Genomic DNA, 18729 nt, shown 5'->3' on the forward strand with positions numbered 1-18729 from the left:
ACCATCATGTGTCACACACACACACACACACACACACACACGTATGCCAAAATAGGGGCTCAAACTACTTGCAGCCATATATTATGGTTGGATCCTGCCAGTGTGCCAGGAGGGCTAGCGATGACAATGGCCAGCCTGTGTTGCTGCCTGCCTGTACTCCACTATTTTCTTCTGTTTAAACTCAAACTGACCACAAGGTAGCATTTGCATGCATTTAACACCCAAATGTTCATAGAAAGGGATACACTTCTTGAGAAAAACAGGATTGGGCATCTTTACTGAGAGCAAAGCAAACAAACGTAGGTCATCAGCCACTTTTTTTTTTTTTTTTTTTAGCCTTACAGGCACTTTTTCTGGCTGCCTCCTCCGCCTTTCCTCCACACGAGCCCGCATTAAATGTGTACATCTGCCAGTGGTTTGCGAATTAGCCAGCTAAATTTACCATCTTGCGGTCAAATGTTTTTTTTTTGTTTTGTTTTGTTTTATTCTTGCTGGGTTTGCTTATAAATTTGGCTTGCTGGGAGGGGGCAGAGGAGAAAGATTTGTAAAGCTGTAAAAATAACCCCACCTTTCACCTGGCGCTGGAAAAGGCCCTTTCATTCATTCACAGAGGGAGCTGGTAGGTAAAGTATTTATCTATGGCAGCTCACCAGCACGTGCACACACACATTCCAAACAGGTGAAAACGTCTTTCTGACCACAGTTACCTTATGTATGCTTGGATATTTGATAGACTGCTTCCTGTGTGTATAAATAAAACATTTTATTTGCACATAACTAATCTTTCATGTGTCATTCTCTATATTTTTTTTCCACAGGTGAGGAATGTGATGAATGATGCAGTGGACATGTTGGAGTTCAGGGATCGAGTCATCAAAGCCTCCTTGGCTTTTGGGCACCTCGTAGTCGCCACATCCCTGCAGTGCTACATCTACAAGTACTGCACTTCACTTATTCAGTGCATCCTCTATTCCCACCGGGATGTTTTTTTTTTCTCTTATTTCCTCCACAAGTAGCTGGAATATAGAGTTAACATAACCCTCCTTATATGGTCATCAATTCACCCAGGATGCACTGCCAAACCAGCATGTTGCACCTCATCTTCAAAGAGGATTTGCTTAAAAAGGAAGTCAAGCACATTGTGTGCAAAGTGCAAAAAAGGTTATGGTTCCATATTGGCGTTGCTTTTCCAAGTACACTCACACACCTGCAACAAGACACATGTTCAATAAATTCTGTAATACTGAAGCTAACATGCATCTATCAAACTAACAATCTTTGTGACGGCATAATTTTTGACAATACATGGTTTTCTGTTCTAATAATGTTTTCTATTTTCTGCCTTGTTGTCTGGGCTGTTTTTCATTTAGGTGTCTGATATTTCAAGGAGTAATAGGAGTGCATATTTGTGTTTTTGTTTGTGCCAGCACAAAGAACTGGAATACTCCTCTCATATTTGACCTGAAGGAGGGAACAGTCAGCCTCATTCTGCAAGCGGAGAGGTGAGCCATTTGCTTTATCCCAGCAGCAGTGGAACAAGAAAGCGGGAGACGGTCATAGGATCGCCTGACAGCCTCTCCAAGGCTTCATTACTACCCCTACACACGCACATCTACACGGGAGTTGTACTATAGCTTAGCCAAAGTATGTCATATAATAAGTCTGATAGTGTAACCGCTGGGGAAAATCAGATTAATATGGAGCAGCTCTTGTGCAGCACTCCAGTGCAGTGTCCCTGACACTCATCGTACTGCTAAATAGATTACTTGTCAATCTATAATCACAGCTGAGCCTCAAGTGTCCTGCTGAGTAAGTCGCTGCTGTTTTTAATGTGCATAAAAAACCTCTACCTAACGACCATCTGGTTTATTAGATGAACAACTGCAATGCATCCATATAAAAGTCTACTCACTGTATCCTCTTGCCTCACCCCTCCCCCATTCCTCCCAGACATGCTCTTCTAGTGGACGGGGCAGGGTTGTATATATTCTCCTACGAGGGCCGACTGATATCCTCGCCTAAATTTCCTGGTATGAGAGCTGATATCCTTAACGCTCAGTGTGTCTCACTTAGTAACGACACGGTTGCCATTCGTGACAAGAGTGATGAAAAAGGTAAGCGAGCCATTGTCTCAAGTATGAATACCGTTAATGCTCAAAATAACACCATTCATTTAGTTCAGCGCAGATTCTCCTATAGTCGCTGGGTGCGTGATCTGTAAAAGCTAATAACTCCCAGTCTCCACTTAGCACCAGGTCAAAAAACACTGGCGTTAACAACAACTGTGGCTGTAGGTAACCCCCTGATGTAGTTGTTTTAAACGCCACAAGATGGCAGGTAGCTGCATTTGAAGTATGATGAGTATGAGTCACGTCAGCAGCTTTAACTACCTCTGCATGTGCTTTAAAATGTACTTAAAATGTAAATGCTGTTGTTTATAATGAACTCATCAGTGGTATTAATGCTGGCTGTGCAGTTTGCATTGGTTCTGTTGCTGTTGTATTGTGTCATTTTCCTGTTCATCAATGATGTTAAAAAATGAAGTTGTTAACGTATATATAATGACTTTTCAAATTTTGGAAAGAACAGCCTGTCTCCAATTATTGCCTGCTTCAAATTAATGCTCCGTCTTCTTTGCAGTTGATGTAAATACATGCTAAGTGTGTCACGTGACATGATAGACAAGATTGGGTCTACAGATGAGATTTTAACATTACTTTTAAGAAAAGTACAATGAAAAATATAAACAATATTTGACAATATATTAAAATCTACTCATATAATTATTATTTTTTTAAATAATTCTGCTCCACCCACAGACAAAAAGATGGTATGACTGACAAAAAGTCTCACTCCGTTTATGCTGTTGTTCTATTCTGTTGTTCCATGCAACAAACAAGCCAAGGTGCTGAAGCTAATGCACAGAGTGAAACTCTTCCTGCCTGTTTGGATGCAGGCGATGAGGAAAACAGACACGCATGCACATGGCAATATACTGAGGCCGGAAAAATGATCAAGTTCATTTTCATTTATTGTGTGATTTCATGAATTTATTCTCGACCCAGGCCTAGTCCCCACAAGACATTTTTTTTTCTGAACGTGAAATCTTGTAACGTTTTAATCTTGCAAGATTTTGTGACACGATATCTTGTGACACCCCTAATAAACGCCCATGCTATATTTAGAGCATTTCGGTATATACTGTACCTATACACTGCTGGCTGGTCATTGCCATTTCAAATGTTCATGTTGTGTTCTTTTTCTTTCTTTTTTTTTTTTTTTTTTTAAATCCTGCCAAGTCATCCTTCTCTTTGACGCTCTGACCGGTAAACCTCTCGGTGACGGGAAGTCTTTAACTCACAAGGTAAGTTATTCGATTGGTGTATTTTATTCTTATCATAGAAATGAATTAAACTCCTTGATTACAACCTAATGCAATTTTATAATACTGACCTCTTCCTTTGGGGTGAGGGACTCTTTTCCTTTTTATCACTTTCATCATCCAACTTCTGTGCTGCTTACCTAGGACACACTCATCCCAACCAATTGTGAACGAGCATATTATTCCGTGACAGCATAACATCAGGGAGTGGCACGACCAAAATAGTTGGTGCCTATATGGTTTGTCTGTTTTAGATTTTACTGCTCTTTCAGTGTCCTTAAAGCTGAGCACAGTGAGCACAATCCGCTGCGTGTTGCTTACCAGAGCGGTTGACAAGTATAGAACTTGTATTACTCACTCATATCCAGTACAAGATCTGTGATTGTAGTTTGCGGTGAAAGGTGTAATATTTTGCCCTCTTAATGTCGTTAATACCAAAATATCATGTTATGATGCATTATGGGGGGGGGGGCTGACCAATCAGCCTTTGTTTATATTTTATGGGTTCTCTATCTAAAGTGGTAATAAAGCTTTAGTAAATCTTTTTGTTACAGTACATGCATTGGATCTTATTAGATTGGGTTGGTGTACCTAATGTTATGGCCAGCTGGTGAGCAGCTTTTTTCTTCACAACCGAAAACTCCACTACTGTATTCCTGAAATGATTGTAGCAACCCAACTGATGCATTCACTTTGATGCCAGTAATCATATGTAGTCTCACTGTATTTCCGGGGGGCAGTGAATAAACAATAAGGGAATGGGCTGGTTTGCAAGGGAAAAGGGTGGGATAAGAAGGAAAACAAATTGAGCAGTAGTTGCTGTCAGCATGACTTTTTTTTTTTTTCTTCAACACATTGAGCTGAAGCCAGCTGGCGCCGACTACATATGCACACGTGTACATGCGCACACACGGGCTCCTACAGAGGTTCACACGTATACCATGGATCCCCGCAGATTTGTGATTCAGCATCCGTGACCCCACAAATTTGATTTTTGGTCCAAAAGTTTATTTTTTTAGGTTGGTTTTCTTTTTCAGAAACCACGTCTCATTCACTCTGTCTGTAATAAGTATTAAATATGTGAAAACAAAATGGACGGGTCAGCACAGACGTACATCTTACATGTACTCCATCAACACGAGCACGAGCAGCACTACTAGCTTCGACAGGCAACCTTTTTTACAATCCTACCCCTAGGTCTTAAACTGCAAGGTGAACACAAGTGAAAGAAAACTGTATGCAGCTCGCTCCAAATTCCTTTTTTGTTTTTAAACAAAAAAAAATGTAACACCACCACCACTGGTTAGCATATGTGATCAATAATGGTTTAAAAGAACAAATAGCACAAAGACATGTATTTGTCATAATTGTGAGTTTAGCTGCATAAACTTTTAACCAACAAAGGTTGAATCGAAGCAGCTGGACTCTTGTTTGTTAAAGATGTTTCGCCTCAGTTCTAAAATTTTTAGGTGCGGCGTTTCCCTATTTATATGTCTCTGGTGGGTGTATCCCCGGTGGTTGGTCACAATAGGGTTGTTGTTGGGAAAGAAAAAATGTATGGGTATCTCAATTACTCATGGTTTTTCGCTATTGGCGATTGATCTCTGATCGTAACCGCTGCAAATAGCAGGGATTTAATGTACATACATTTTAGGATATGTCTGAGTCCAAACACAGGCATACACTTGGCGAAAAGACACAGTGAATACTTGCTCCTCTGCCTGAGTTGTCTTCATTCTGTCACTCACCTCTTGACTTATGTGTGCATTTTATTTCTCATGTGTAGATGGAGGTGGTGGAGATCGCTCTGGATCAGTGCGGCCCGTCCACTGAAAGGAAGATCGCTTTGATTGACAAGAACCGCGACCTTTACCTCACCTCTGTGCGGTACCTCGGCCGCGAGCCCAAAATTTGCAAAATCGGTCAGAATTGTAACAGTTAGCCTGAGCATGCCTTATATTTATGCAAACAGCTAACAAAATTCCCAACCATGATTGTTGTATCGTGTGTCACAGGTAGCATGATTCACAGCATGGCCTGGAATAATGCTGCTAACATCCTGTGTGGTGTCCAAGACAACCAATTCACAGTGTGGTACTACCCCAATACTGTCTTCATTGACAAGGAGCTGCTTTCCAAAACACTTTATACTAAGGACGGCAGGTAGACCCAAACAGTGCTTAACTCTCACTTAAAGCTGCAGTAAGGAACAATGTTTGTTTGCTACGCTTGTAAAATACTAAATTTGTACAAGCAGTAATTCTAACTATTATGACGGTAGTGCATTATAACGATTTGACCCCAATAAATGCCGGTAATTTTTTACTAGAAATAAGCCGGGTCATCTTATATTGAGGCTCTAGAGATTTATACATGCAAGCCAGCATGTGGCAGCAAATGGCTGCAAGCTTTTCTTCATGTCACATACACAGTATTGACTTGGAGAGACTTTGCTTGAAAAGTAATCTTATATGCAGGGTCGTCTTATAGGCTATTATAGTATTCCGGTCAATATACAGTTATATATTTTAATAACTAAAGTGAATGGCTTCTTACTGCTGTTGGCCTACTGAACTTTCTGTCACAGTTTTGCAAATAATTTAAATGTGACGTGTGTTCACTGTAATTGTGACTTTCTCTCATTCCCTTCCAAGTGAGTTCAACCACACACCACACATTCTGAGTTATGTGGATACCAAGGTGAGGTTACGTCAAAGAGACGGTTCCTTGCTGTATACCAGTGTGCCTCCGTATGCTGTGTTTCTCCACGAGTTCAGCAGCTCAGCACGGTGGGAGGATGCTCTGCGCCTCTGTCGCTTTGCCAAGGTATGGTGGCAGCATGCTAAAGCGTATTTTTCAATAGAATTGCATGTAGTTGGTTAAATGTTCCATGTTACTGTATGTTATTTTTCAACAATTTAAAATAAGTCCCAGAGGTCCCATAATAGTGTATTGGAAGTGTGGCCATAATCTAGCCTTGGTGCTGGGATTTAGACCGTTTAAAAGTGCTTTTGGAAAGCCTGTTTTGTGTGTCTGTAGATTGTGGCAATGCTGTTGTGCACATGTTCCGCTTTTCACATATATACTGTACTGAAATTAGTGCAGAGTTTTGCAATTGCATTTCTCCAATTTAATACAGCTCATATTTCACATTCAACCATGTAACATTGACGTTAGCAACACTTTCTAGCAAGCTGCACACGTTTTAACAGCATAAACATCATGCTAGAATAGCCTATCTGGAAAAAAACAAAACAAAATGATCAAACTTCCAGCTCCCACGTCTGTAGCTGTCTGACAGATGGTTGACAAAGCTCCTGGCTTTATTTTAAGATTTACAGCGAAGCCTGCTTTTTGGTGGACATATACACAGGGTGGGATCATCAAGCTAGAGGCTGGCCAGAGGCAATATCAAATCCACGAGGAAGGAGAGTTATTGTTGATGTCATAGAACTTCAAAAGCGACCGTTTGAGTACCTCTTCTCTCAAAAGTGGAGCAAACAAGGGAGGTAGATTATACATTTTTCTCATATTTGGTGCTCATAAATAGGCTCTAGGGACACATTTACTTTTAGAACATCATGTTAAAACAAATGTACATTTTCCATCATGGGGGATGTTTAAAAGATACAGTACGCTGGGGCTCAGGCCCATTTGGGCTTCCCATGGGGTGTGTGGCTGTCATGTGTGCATAGACGTATGTGTCAGTCTGAAAATGAGAAGGGAGCAGACAGGTTTATGGGTCCAACCAGCAGGCTTTAATTAGCCTTCAATTAGCCTGGTGACACCATTTGCCAGATTTAGCCCCGCTACAACTAACTTGTAAACCCACACACCATTCTATGCACCTATGGGACTCTCCACAGTACTTTTTTGCCTTTGCTCGAGTAATGACATAATTATCACAACCTGGGAAAAATGGATGCCTTGTAGCAAGAGGAGGGTGAAGAGAACCCTCCGCACTCTACTTCTGGTTAGTTGTGGCACTGCGGATTTTCCCAGAATCACATTTGTTAGTAAGAGTTGACCTCAGAGGTTGATGCACACAATCTAGCACGCACGCACACGAAAATGTAGCATGATCACTTTGATTTTTGTGACCTCAGGCGGAGGACGGGCAGCGTTTTTTTCGGGTAGCGGTTTCAGTTGGAGCTGTTTGTTGCGGTAGTGCAGGGTGATTAAAGGCGAGGAGAATACACAGTGGTGACTCTGGCCAGCTTTAGGTTGAGGCTCCCATTTTTAATGAGGGCGACTGCACCCAGCAAAGTGGTGACACATTTGTTGACGTTCGTAAGTGTTGCGTGCAGAAAATGTCTCTTTGTTTGACATGTTTCGACTGCAGAGGGAGGCCTTCTGGAACATGAGCAACACCATCACACCCAGCTGTTATACACACTTTTCTTAACTAATTTGGATTATTAGTGTGTGTCATGCAGTGGAAAGTTAAAAATTAAATGACATGATACTTCAACTCAAATGTAGGTAAGTTGTTTTGTTTTTTTTTAGCAGTCAACCACTGTGGTTACAGTCAAGGGTGGCGCTAGACACAGTGCAGTCTGTTGGTTGAATGACAGACAATCATCATCACTTCCTTATGGCAGTCATAGGACCAAAAACACATGTTTATTTACCTCAACTGCAACTAGGACGAGGCATGGAAACAAGCGATAATTGAAGAGAGGTGGCCATTTCCAAAATATGAAAACTCCTTAAAGCTTGATTTTCCATCCATCCATTTTCTATGCTGCTTATCCTCACTCGGGTCACGGGTGTGCTGGAGCCTATCCCAGCTGGCTTCGGACGAGAGGCGGGGTACACCCTGGATTGATTGCCAGTCAATTGCAGGGCATTTCACTTTAATAATGATTTGGCGTGCATGAGGAAGTGGAAAGGAAAAAGTAGTTCCCTTTCACCACTTGGTCGTTTATTAACAGTTCTGTTGCACAACACAGCAGCAACAGAACCAATGTTGTAATAGCAGGCCTGCCAACATGTATACATTTTTCGTACACTGCACGCATTTTGACCCTTGGAAACGATTGTACGCTTGGCTGCTTTCCAGGTACACATTTTGTTGCATTATTGCGGTTTCAGTTGGGACTTCAGTCTATGCGCGTAGTGTGACGTGCACCTCCAAAAAAAAAATCCTTGAGATGTTGTCCTTGTGTCTCAGTGCAATGATGTCACAGCTAGTCACTCACTGTTGTGTATGATAGCAAGCTGTACTCTGTGTAAATCTGCAGAAAGACTCTTTGTGGGCATGTCTGGCTGCCATGGCGATAGCAAACAGAGAGCTGACCACGGCGGAGATGGCCTATGCCGCCATTAGAGAGGTAAGAGAGACGTTTTCAAGCGATTTGTGTGAGAATGGTGATCAGCTTGTTTGCTCTTCCTCATAGTTACCGCGAGTGCATTACATCAACTTTATAAAGCAGCAGCCGTCCAAGGAGTCGTCTTTGGCCCATCTGCTGCTGTTCAGTGGACAGGTCCAGGAGGCCGAGGCCACTCTGTTACAAGCTGGTCTCATTTACCAAGCCATACAAGTCAACATCGACCTCTTCAACTGGCAGCGGTACGACTGTCTGCCTCATGAGAGGTTCAGTGGACAGGCATTTCCTGTGTCCAGACAAGGTGGAGAGACCTTACTCTGTATGTTGGTCCATTTCCAGGGCGCTAGAGCTGGCAGTCAAACACAAGACCCATGTGGACACCGTGCTTGCCTACAGGGAGAAGTTCCTGCAGACATTTGGCAGGAAGGAGTCCAATAAGAGGTTCCTGCAGTACGCTAAAGGGGTGAGCTAAAACAGCCTACATATGCTTCCTTGCATTCATTGATTGGGGCAGCAATTACACCCAGTTTAACTAGTGGAGTTTTTCTAACAGTTTCCCATGGTTTACAAGCTTTTCACTCACTGTTTATGCATCCAGTCTGACACAAACACTGCAGCCTTAATCAGTTCCATACGCAAGAAATGAGCTTTTCTGATGTTTCCCTCCTGTCTTTCTCTCAGGTTGAGGTGGATTGGGATAAAATCCAAGCCAAGATAGAGATGGAGTTGGCCAAAGAGAGAGAGAAGGCTGCTAACGTGTCCGTCAGGAGTAGCGTGACCCAGCGGCGCTAGCAACTAGACAACCTTCCTGGTTTTCTTGTAGTTTTTAAGGTGCGCGCTTCATGATCAGTCACAGGGATGGAGTGCCAAGCAAATAAGTATTATCTACCAGCCACTGTAAACATCTGGACCTATTCATGCATTATTGCTCCAAGTCCAAACAATAAACATGCAGTTAAGTTATGTATTCGTCTGACGCAAGGTGGCTGAGGTAGTAGATCAGGTATACTGCATATATCCAAGTTTAATTTCTATAGTATAGTCCCTTGAGAAGATATCCTGAAATAGAAAGGGTCACTGAATTGTGAGGGATATGCTCACACATGTGAGATACTCAATTGTTAATATTAATAATAATATAATAATAATAATATAATAAATGAATAATAATTTTAAAAAAAAAACAGACATCAGCACATCAGCATGGTCTTACAGCGGTGCAGCAAATGTAAATTTGAATAGACATACTGTATAACTTTGCCAGAGCACTATCTCCAAATGGCTGGCTCCATTTTCCCGTTTCTCCTTTTCCTCGAGTGCCTCCAGCCTGATTCTACTTGTGAGTCACCCAATTGTCCTTACTTTACTGCCCCCAAATGCCGGATTTTAAAGCCTCTTCCATGTCATAAACTGCACTTCTTCACCATTCATCTGTAAGATTAATTAAAATACATACTGGGGCGTAGCTCTATTGTATTGTCATCTTGGCTTTTCACTTCTTTTGAGATTCACTTAGAAGCATATTTATCATCATAAGACAATTTAAAAACTTCCTGCAGTTGAATTGTAAATGATGGTGAAAGGACATTAACATGACTTTTCTATGTATAACTGGCTCATGGGTCAGAGTCTCATGTTGCTGACACACGTTTGTCTGCATTTACAGTGCATCCAATCGAAAGATGAGCCGTCTCCCCAGTCTGAGGTCAAGAGCAGGTTTTCGGCCAGGATGTTGCTGTACAATGCTGCATTCTTCTTTCCCTCTATCTTGACTATTCTCCCACTACCTGCTGCTGAACATCACCCCCACAGCATGAAGCTGCCACCACCATGCACCATGAGCGGTGCCTCGTTTTCTCCAGACATGTCGCTTGGCATTCACGCCAGAGACTTCAATCTTTGTCTCATCAGACCAGAGCACTTTGTTTCTCATGGTCTGAGAGTCCTTCAGGTGCCTTTTGACAAACTACAAGTGGGCTACTTGTGCCTTTTGCTAAGGAGTGGGTTCCAAATGGCCACTCTACAATACAGGCTTGATTGGTGGATTGCTGCAGAGATGGTTGTCCTTCTGGAAGGTTCTCTCCACAGAGGAACACTCCCGCTGAGTAACTATCAGGTTCTTGGTCACCTAAAGCCCTTTCTCCCTGCCATCACTTAGTTTAGACGGCTGGACAGTTCTTGCGAAGAGTCCTGGTGGTTCTGAACTTCTTCCATTTCCAGATGATGGAGGCCACTGTGCTCACTGGGACCTTCAAAGCAGCAGAAATGATTCTGCACCCTTCCCTTGACCTCATGCTTTGTGCTCTGACTTGCACTGTCACCTGTACTACCTTATACACTCCCGATCAAAAAGACCAGTCGAAAAATTGCAATTTAGATTTTACACTGTTGGATCTTAAAGAGGTTCTAAGTAGAGCTTCAAAATGCAAAAAGAAGAAATGGGAATGAGACAAAAACAAAAGTGAGTAAGAAATAGCTGCGCCATTCTTGTTAATGACCTCAAAAATTGGTTTGCTTGATGCCGGTGTTTCCAGGAGGCTAGTGGAAATGTTGTCCAGGTGGTGAAGATGGTTTCACAGAGGGCATCCACCGTCTGAAACTGATGCTCATTCTGTAAACTTTCCTTTGCCATCCATCCCCAAATGTTCTCAATTGGATTTAGAACAGGGGCACACGCAGGGCGATCTTAAAGAGTGACGTTATTCCTCTGGAAGAAGTCCTTTGTCAGGCAGGCATTGTGATGGTATTGTTCAGTCATGAGGGATGCCCCCTGCAACATCTCTACATAGCCAGCTGCCATTTGACGCCCCCGCACAACCTGAAGCTCCATTGTTGCATTGAAGGAAAAAGCACCCCAGCCTTAGACCAGCCCTCCCACAGTATACAAACAGCCAACTGGATCCTCCGGCACAGGACCGGTGACATTTTTTGGGTCTACCACTACTACTTTTTTGTTCTATAACTCTCAGGATCTTTTAGGAAGTTTAAAATGACTGTTTTACTGTGTCCAACCTCAGCAGCAATGGCGCCCTGTGAGAGGCCTTACTTATGCAGCCCAACAATCCGACCGCGTTCAAAGAGAAAGCTTTTTTGCCTTTGCTATCAAGAGATCATGACTATGTGAATACCTGACAAGATTTTGGCTTTGCAAAGACATGGTTTTAAACTTTTGATTAAACTTTTATTTCACAATAAATTGCTTAGTCAAAAAAAATTGTCTCACTCACGTTTCTTCTTTTTGCATTTTGAAGCTCAACTAAGAACCTCCTTAAGCTCCAAGAGTGCAAAATGTAAATTCTTGCAATTTTTCAACTGGCCTTAAAATTTGGATCAGGAGAGTATAGACAGGGGTGTGCCTTTACAAACCATGTCTGATCAACTAATGATGTCTGATCAAATGTGTCAAGGATGATCAGTGGATGAACGGGAGCTCAATTTTCAGCTTCATGGTAAAGGCTGTGAATACTTATGTACATGTAATTTTTGATTTTTGTATCTTTAATAAATTTGCAAAAATCACACAAAAAGTCATATTCTGTGTGCAATTTTGAGGGAAATTTTTTTAATCCATTCTGAAAAAACGTGCTGTGAATACTTTGGATGCACTGTATGTGTTTTCTCCGCATGCATATTAGGCCTGTCAAAAATAACGCGTTAATGGCAGTAACTAATTTATTTCATTAATTACGGTAATTTTTTTGTGTGATTAAGGCATGTGCATCAGAGCAAGCGCTCCTCTCTGTTATGACGGCAGGTGAAAGCACAGTGGAGCGTACCCCCCCACAGTCAACTTCTGACCCGACCACATCAACAGCAGTACAATTCCAACACCATATACTGTATGTAGCTTCAAATCACACACGTCTATAGTCCGTTCCTCCTGGGAACAACACTTCCTCACGCTCATTACAAGAACGCGAGACGCATTCAGAGACACGCCGAACGTTACAAAAAAGGATTTATAATGCGTGTGTGTGTGAAACAGGAAGATGAAGAAAAACATGAAGTGGATTTTATTATCACTCACTTTGTAACTCTTAATTCAGATGTACAATTTTCTACATTTAAGTATGCTGGAAAATACAAGTTTGCCTTAAATTACGTGATGTCATTGAATGCAACCCCTCATTGGTCATAATAACACGGTTTAAAGTGTGATTCAAATGTTCTGCTACTATTAAAGAGACTAATGTTAGGCAAATAGATTTTTAGACTTTTGTGGTGTCCTTTAGCTTGTTTGACATATTCCTTTCATTTGTAGCTGTTGATACATACAAATATATATAATCCTGTCCTGTCATTTATCTTTCTTAAATTAAATACAGTAAAAATTGGCATATTTCAGACATAGAATGAATGGTGATTAGTCATGAATTAATTAGAAAACTGATGAATCTGATTACATTTTTTATTCATTTAACAGCCCTAATGGGTGTGTGTATGCCCTCCTGCTCCCACACGGGGGTGTCTGCCATGATATGACCCTTTATTAAAATGTCATGTTAGGCGACTTGCAGGGTGATGGCATGCTATCAGGCTCGTGTGCATACGATACACAGTATGTGTGTACAGTATATGTGTGATGTTGTCACTCAACATTCACACTTCTTCACGCTTACCTTATGCTCATAAAATGACCTCCACCACTTGGGGTCGTTCACCCTCCTCCTCTCACCCAGCACTAAGTGGGTTTCAAACATGGATGTAACGCCTCTAAGTGCTAACTCAATCCACCCACAGATTTCTCTCTGGTAAAGCCATCAGTCATGGTCGGTCAGTGTTGGATTACATGTGCCACCACAGTCACACTCTTTGTATAGCTTCTGTGAAAACTGACTGCATGGCCTATAATTGGCAAATGCACTTTTTATGTGTTTTGTTAGGGTTTTAATAGCTCAACATCTCATAGAAATGTGTGAACTTTGAAGAATAACAACCATGATGTATTCATTAGTGCATGATCATGTGCACGGTTTCATACTTTTGTGCATCACTTGTTTCCTTGCACCTTTAACAGAGCGACTGCACAAACTAACGATGTAGAGCTGTATTAAAAATTTCAAAAGATAACTACATTGTATACTCTTAAGGCCATAATAAATTGCATTGTTACAAAAAAGGTCATTTCACATTCGATACCCCTTAAAATCATGTTACACACAGTTATAACTGCATAGTGATATATCCACATCAAGTATTTTAAAAAAGTTCAGAACTAACTTTACTATTATTTTTTAATTTTATGCCCTTTTTGTGCAGTGTGGAATCAGTGGGACCAAATCGGTGAAGAGTGTAGGCATATAACGCAAATGTCCTATACTGTACTGTACACCTGTCACAATCATGGAATTAAAAAAAAAAACCTTCATAAAAAAACAAATCCTGACCAAGTTTTATACAAATAACCTTGAAACAGACTGATTTATTCAGAGTCAAATCAGAATGTTCACATTTGTTCCTGCAAGGTGCCTTGAAGGTTCAGCAGCCACGCATGAATGAAGGTAATAACATCCCTCAGCTTTAAATAATGATCCCTGACAACCTCTTTTTAGCATGATAAGATGTACGGAAAAGTTTTAAATGGTCAGTTACAGGAGAAATTGATCTATTTTTGAAGGATATTTCTATGAATATTTATCTTTCTGCTCCCCCTTTTAGGTTCCTGAGAAACAAAATGAAAACGTGATAGCCACCACTCTAGAAAAACTTAATGCCATTTTGCTGACCTTTGCTGTCCCCAGTGTTTGTCATATCACCGCCTTTTTATTGTCAATATTCGGTATTAAAATTGCACTTGAGAGTATTGTAAGATATCACCCTGATCATTCAAATAATACAAAAAGAAATTAATATATTATCTCCTTGTGCTTTCTATCAGACAGAGTTCCTAGACGTCCTGTGCTGCTGTGCCTCGACAACATCCAGTCTCTGCTCGCCAACTCCGGGGCCAGCAGCTCTCCCTCTGCCCGGACCACTTCTCTCGTGTTCGTCCAGCAAGTTGTTATCGGACCGGTCCCGGTGCATCTCCTGCATGCTCTCCTCGTACGTAGGTAAATACTTCACCTCATCGTAGGCGGGCAGGTTGGGCGAGGCGATGCCCACCGGGGTGCACTCGGGGTACCGGTCCAGCAGGGAGTCCTGCGACGCGGATGTTTGCCCGCTGAAGAGGGAGGGGTCCTCCCCGCGGTCCTGCTGGTGCTGGTTCCGGCGTGGTCGCGGGCAGACAATCCGTTGAATGAAGTAGCCCATGGCGAAGAGCAGCAACAGGATGAGGATTCCAGACAACTTCCTGGTGAACCAACCCACGTTGTCGAAGAAGATGTGAATGGGGAGCTTGCAGCAGCGGACTGATGTGCCTCCGCCTCCACCACTACTGCTGCTACTGCTGTTCCCGGTGACCATGGGCGGGCAGCACTGCTGGCCGTCGCCGCATTGGACCTCCCCGCACCTCCTTAAGGCTTGACACACGGAGAGAAGGCACGCCGAGACAAGGGAGCTTCCGCCGCCTCCGCCACACAGACGGTGCATCATCGCCAGCCAGGTACCGATCCCCCAGTAAAGCATGCACTGTCAACTCAGGTGTGCAATTCTCCCCAGCTCTGCTCCAACTCGCACTGCAGACACACGCTGGGTAGCAGGTGACCCCCCCCATTCCCTCCCCTTTCTCTTCATCCTCTCTCTGTGATTGGATTGCATCATTGATGAGCGTCTGAGTATCTGATCTCGTCAAATCACGTGATGTCACGTCCAGTGGTCACAACATTAGGTACACCTGCAGAACACAAATGTGTTGCTCCAAAAAGAACACTCCTGCCGTAGCAGTTTGTCAGTTTGGTTCAGACCAGTGGTTCCCGAACTTTTTATAGTCGCGTACCCCGTCACACATTTGACCTGAAGCCACATTTTGATCAAGTTTCACATGAGCACTGATAAATAGATAAGTAATCATCTCTGTTGGCATCCTTCTGTTTGAATGGCTTGAATTTCAGCTTCACTTTTTTGTCCACTCACGATGGCTATGGTTTAAGTCTGCATATTAATTTCATAGCAAATTGTAGGGAAAAGTTTAACAATCAAGATCAAGTAGTCTCCCAAGTACGTCTCAAGAAGCCTTTTCCTCGATAGTCTCCCAAGTACAAAAATACATACAACCAACCACAAAGCCTCAATTTCGGAGCAATCCCCACTCACAGTGACAGGTTTTCACCGATGCGTCTATTGGAAACAATCTTAATGCAATAAAATAATCATCAAACTTACTTATTTGATCATATAGTGCACACAGAGCAGTTATCAACTTCATGCTCGATCTTCTTTCTGCTCCGTTCTCTTTGCGCCGTGAGGCGTTCAGGTGCACTCGTAATTGTGAGGATTACGTGCTAATTGTTTTTCATTTTTATTCATGTACCCCATATGACAAGTGGTGTACCCCACTTTGGCAACCTAGGGTTTAGACCTTTAGATCTTTGACTAGCGTTTTTGCAGCAGGTTCTTAAAAACAGCAGAGCTCTCCTATCATATAGTGAATGTTTGACTAGTGTTTTTGCAGGAGATTCCTAAAAACAGCACAGCACATTTCGGCAAACCACTCCTGTCATAATGAGAATCTTTGACGAGTGCTTTGGCAGTAGACCCCTAAAAACAGCATGGTACGTATCGGCAAACCACTCCTGTCATATTGAGAATCTTTGATGAGTGTTTTGGTAGTAGACCCCTAAAAACAGCATGGTACGTCTCGGCAAACCACTCCTGTCATATTGAGAATCTTTGACTAGTGCTTTTGCAGGAGATTCCTAAAAACTGCACAGCACGTATCGGCAAACCACTCCTGTCATATTGAGAATCTCTGACGAGTGTTTTTGTAGTAGACCCCTAAAAACAGCATGGTACGTCTCGGCAAACCACTCCTGTCATATTGAGAATCTCTGACGAGTGTTTTTGTAGTAGACCCCTAAAAACAGCATGGTACGTCTCGGCAAACCACTCCTGTCATATTGAGAATCTCTGACGAGTGTTTTTGTAGTAGACCCCTAAAAACAGCATGGTACGTCTCGGCAAACCACTCCTGTCATATTGAGAATCTTTGACTAGTGCTTTTGCAGGATATTCCTAAAAACTGCACAGCACGTATCGGCAAACCACTCCTGTCATATTGAGAATCTCTGACGAGTGTTTTGGCAGTAGACCCCTAAAAACAGCACAGCACGTCTCTCTTATCATCATTGACTTGTGTTTTTGCAGTAGATTCTTAAAAACAGCCTAGCATGTGTCTCCTATAAAGGATATTTGACTAGTGTTTTTGTAGCAGATTCCTAAAAACAGCACAGCACCTCTCTCTTGTAGAGAATCTTTGACTTGTGTTTTTGCACTAGATTTCCTAAAAAAAAAACAAAAAAAAACAACCAGACTTGTGTCTCTTATAGAGGATGCTTGACTAGTGTTTTTGCAGCAGATTACTAAAAACATGACGTCTCTCTTACAGAGGATTTTGACTAGTGTTTTTGCAGAGCACTCTGTCATACAAGAAGCCGCCTAAGAATTCTCCACACGGTTTTGATCTCCTTAGACCAGCTCTCCCACATTATACAAAATATTCATTTGCCTAATAAATGTGCTTATTAAACTCAATTTCCAATTGAATGAAACATTCCATTAGTGGTAAATAAATGCAGTAAATGATGCGCAAAGACCTACGACACACTGGAGGGGTTATGTCTCACAGCTGGCCTGGGAACATCTTGGTGTCTTCCCGGTGTAACTGGAAGACGTGGCTGGAGACCGGGGAGTCTGGTCTTCCCTACTGAGACTGCGACCCGGACCCGGATAAGCAGATAAAAATGGATGGATGCAAGAAGTAAAAAAAGCCAACTTCCGATTCTTACTTGGTGTAAAGTACATACTGTACTTGTGTGCATGTTCTCTCATTGGGCCACTGGGTGAAACCCCTTCACTCCACTCCAAATTCTTGAACCCCTTGAATGTTGGATGGCCACAGATGTAACAGTAAACGTCCCTTAAACGAGGCGCCAACCCCCTCTCATAAAAAATGAATACCGTAGTCCTTGTGATGAGCGCTGTAATGGGCCTGCCCCCATTAGCGGAGTATTTGGACTCACATTGTAGTGCAGCATCACTCCAGAGGACCATGTCACATCGAGGAACATAACCGTAAAAGTAAATCACCATTTTAAAACGATTGTGTCCACAGAGCAATCTGCAGTGTAGTTTAACACATTGTATGAGGACAAATCAATGGTTGTAAAATGGAGATTTACTTTTATGGTTATGTTTCTCAATGCCAATTGTTCCAAACTGTAAATTGCAGGAGTCAGTGTTTTATTTAGAATTTGGAATTTCACCAAAATCTTTGGGAAAAATATGACTTGAAAGTTGAACCATCATCATGGCATGCCAGTTCAACTAAGTAGTTCCACAGGCCACATTTGCAAAAAGCAAAGGATTGGGGGGACGGACTTCATCCTTCACTATTATTCTTATTTTGTCTATAATGTCAATGCAAGGCTCTGTCATACCTTCAAACTTTTACTTTACCAATTGGTAGACATAAAGGAAGAAAGTCATACTTAAAGCACTACACTAACACTAGTCAGAGATCCTCTATATGACAGGAGCCTTCTGCCGTTAACGCCAGTCAAAGATCTTACGCTGTATGGGACAGGAGCGCTCTGCTGCTTTAAGGAATGTACCGCATAAACACCAGCCAAAGATCCTCTAGAAGAGAGGCATGCTGTGCTGTTTTTAGGAATTTACTGCAAAACTACCAGTGAAATATTATCTTTATGGCAGGAGCGCCCTGCTGTTTGTAAGGACCTGCTGCAAAAACACTGGTAAAGCTAAAAAAAAATACTTTTGTAAATAACTAAATACACTTTAACTAAATGCATAGCAATTTTGGAAATATGGGCCATTATTTCATTCAAAAAATAATATAGTTTGAAGTTTTTGCATGTTTATGTTGTTTGTTGCGAGTGTCCCACTTTGTTTGACAGTCCTTGA

The 18729-nt window shown here is 42.1% G+C and overlaps 2 protein-coding genes across 2 annotated transcripts in view; one reads left to right on the forward strand and one right to left on the reverse strand.

The window, feature by feature from the left end:
• ift80 (intraflagellar transport 80 homolog (Chlamydomonas)) overlaps window positions 1–12923 on the forward strand; it is a 43612-nt gene extending 30689 nt beyond the window's left edge. Inside the window, exons 10-21 of the mRNA XM_054793401.1 lie at window positions 819–937; window positions 1428–1502; window positions 1951–2114; window positions 3300–3364; window positions 5169–5304; window positions 5398–5545; window positions 6037–6208; window positions 8626–8715; window positions 8782–8954; window positions 9052–9175; window positions 9394–9543; window positions 10379–12923. Coding sequence (XP_054649376.1) covers window positions 819–937; window positions 1428–1502; window positions 1951–2114; window positions 3300–3364; window positions 5169–5304; window positions 5398–5545; window positions 6037–6208; window positions 8626–8715; window positions 8782–8954; window positions 9052–9175; window positions 9394–9504 — 1377 coding nt within the window. The 3' untranslated portion in view covers window positions 9505–9543; window positions 10379–12923. The remainder of the gene's footprint in view (window positions 1–818; window positions 938–1427; window positions 1503–1950; window positions 2115–3299; window positions 3365–5168; window positions 5305–5397; window positions 5546–6036; window positions 6209–8625; window positions 8716–8781; window positions 8955–9051; window positions 9176–9393; window positions 9544–10378) is intronic.
• LOC129190803 (uncharacterized membrane protein C3orf80) lies at window positions 12710–15293 on the reverse strand. Its single transcript, XM_054793402.1, has one exon. It carries the CDS (start codon window positions 15274–15276, stop codon window positions 14587–14589), a length of 690 nt encoding a protein of 229 aa, XP_054649377.1. The 5' UTR covers window positions 15277–15293; the 3' UTR covers window positions 12710–14586.
• Between the last annotated feature and the right edge of the window lie 3436 nt (window positions 15294–18729).

Source organism: Dunckerocampus dactyliophorus, chromosome 12 (genome assembly GCF_027744805.1).
Source record: "Dunckerocampus dactyliophorus isolate RoL2022-P2 chromosome 12, RoL_Ddac_1.1, whole genome shotgun sequence".
Lineage (NCBI taxonomy): Eukaryota > Metazoa > Chordata > Actinopteri > Syngnathiformes > Syngnathidae > Dunckerocampus > Dunckerocampus dactyliophorus.

What these genes read in the sequence shown, in the direction of transcription:
- LOC129190803 (XM_054793402.1), bottom strand. Translation starts at nt 15,276, where the DNA reads ATGCTTTACTGGGGGATCGGTACCTGGCTGGCGATGATGCACCGTCTG.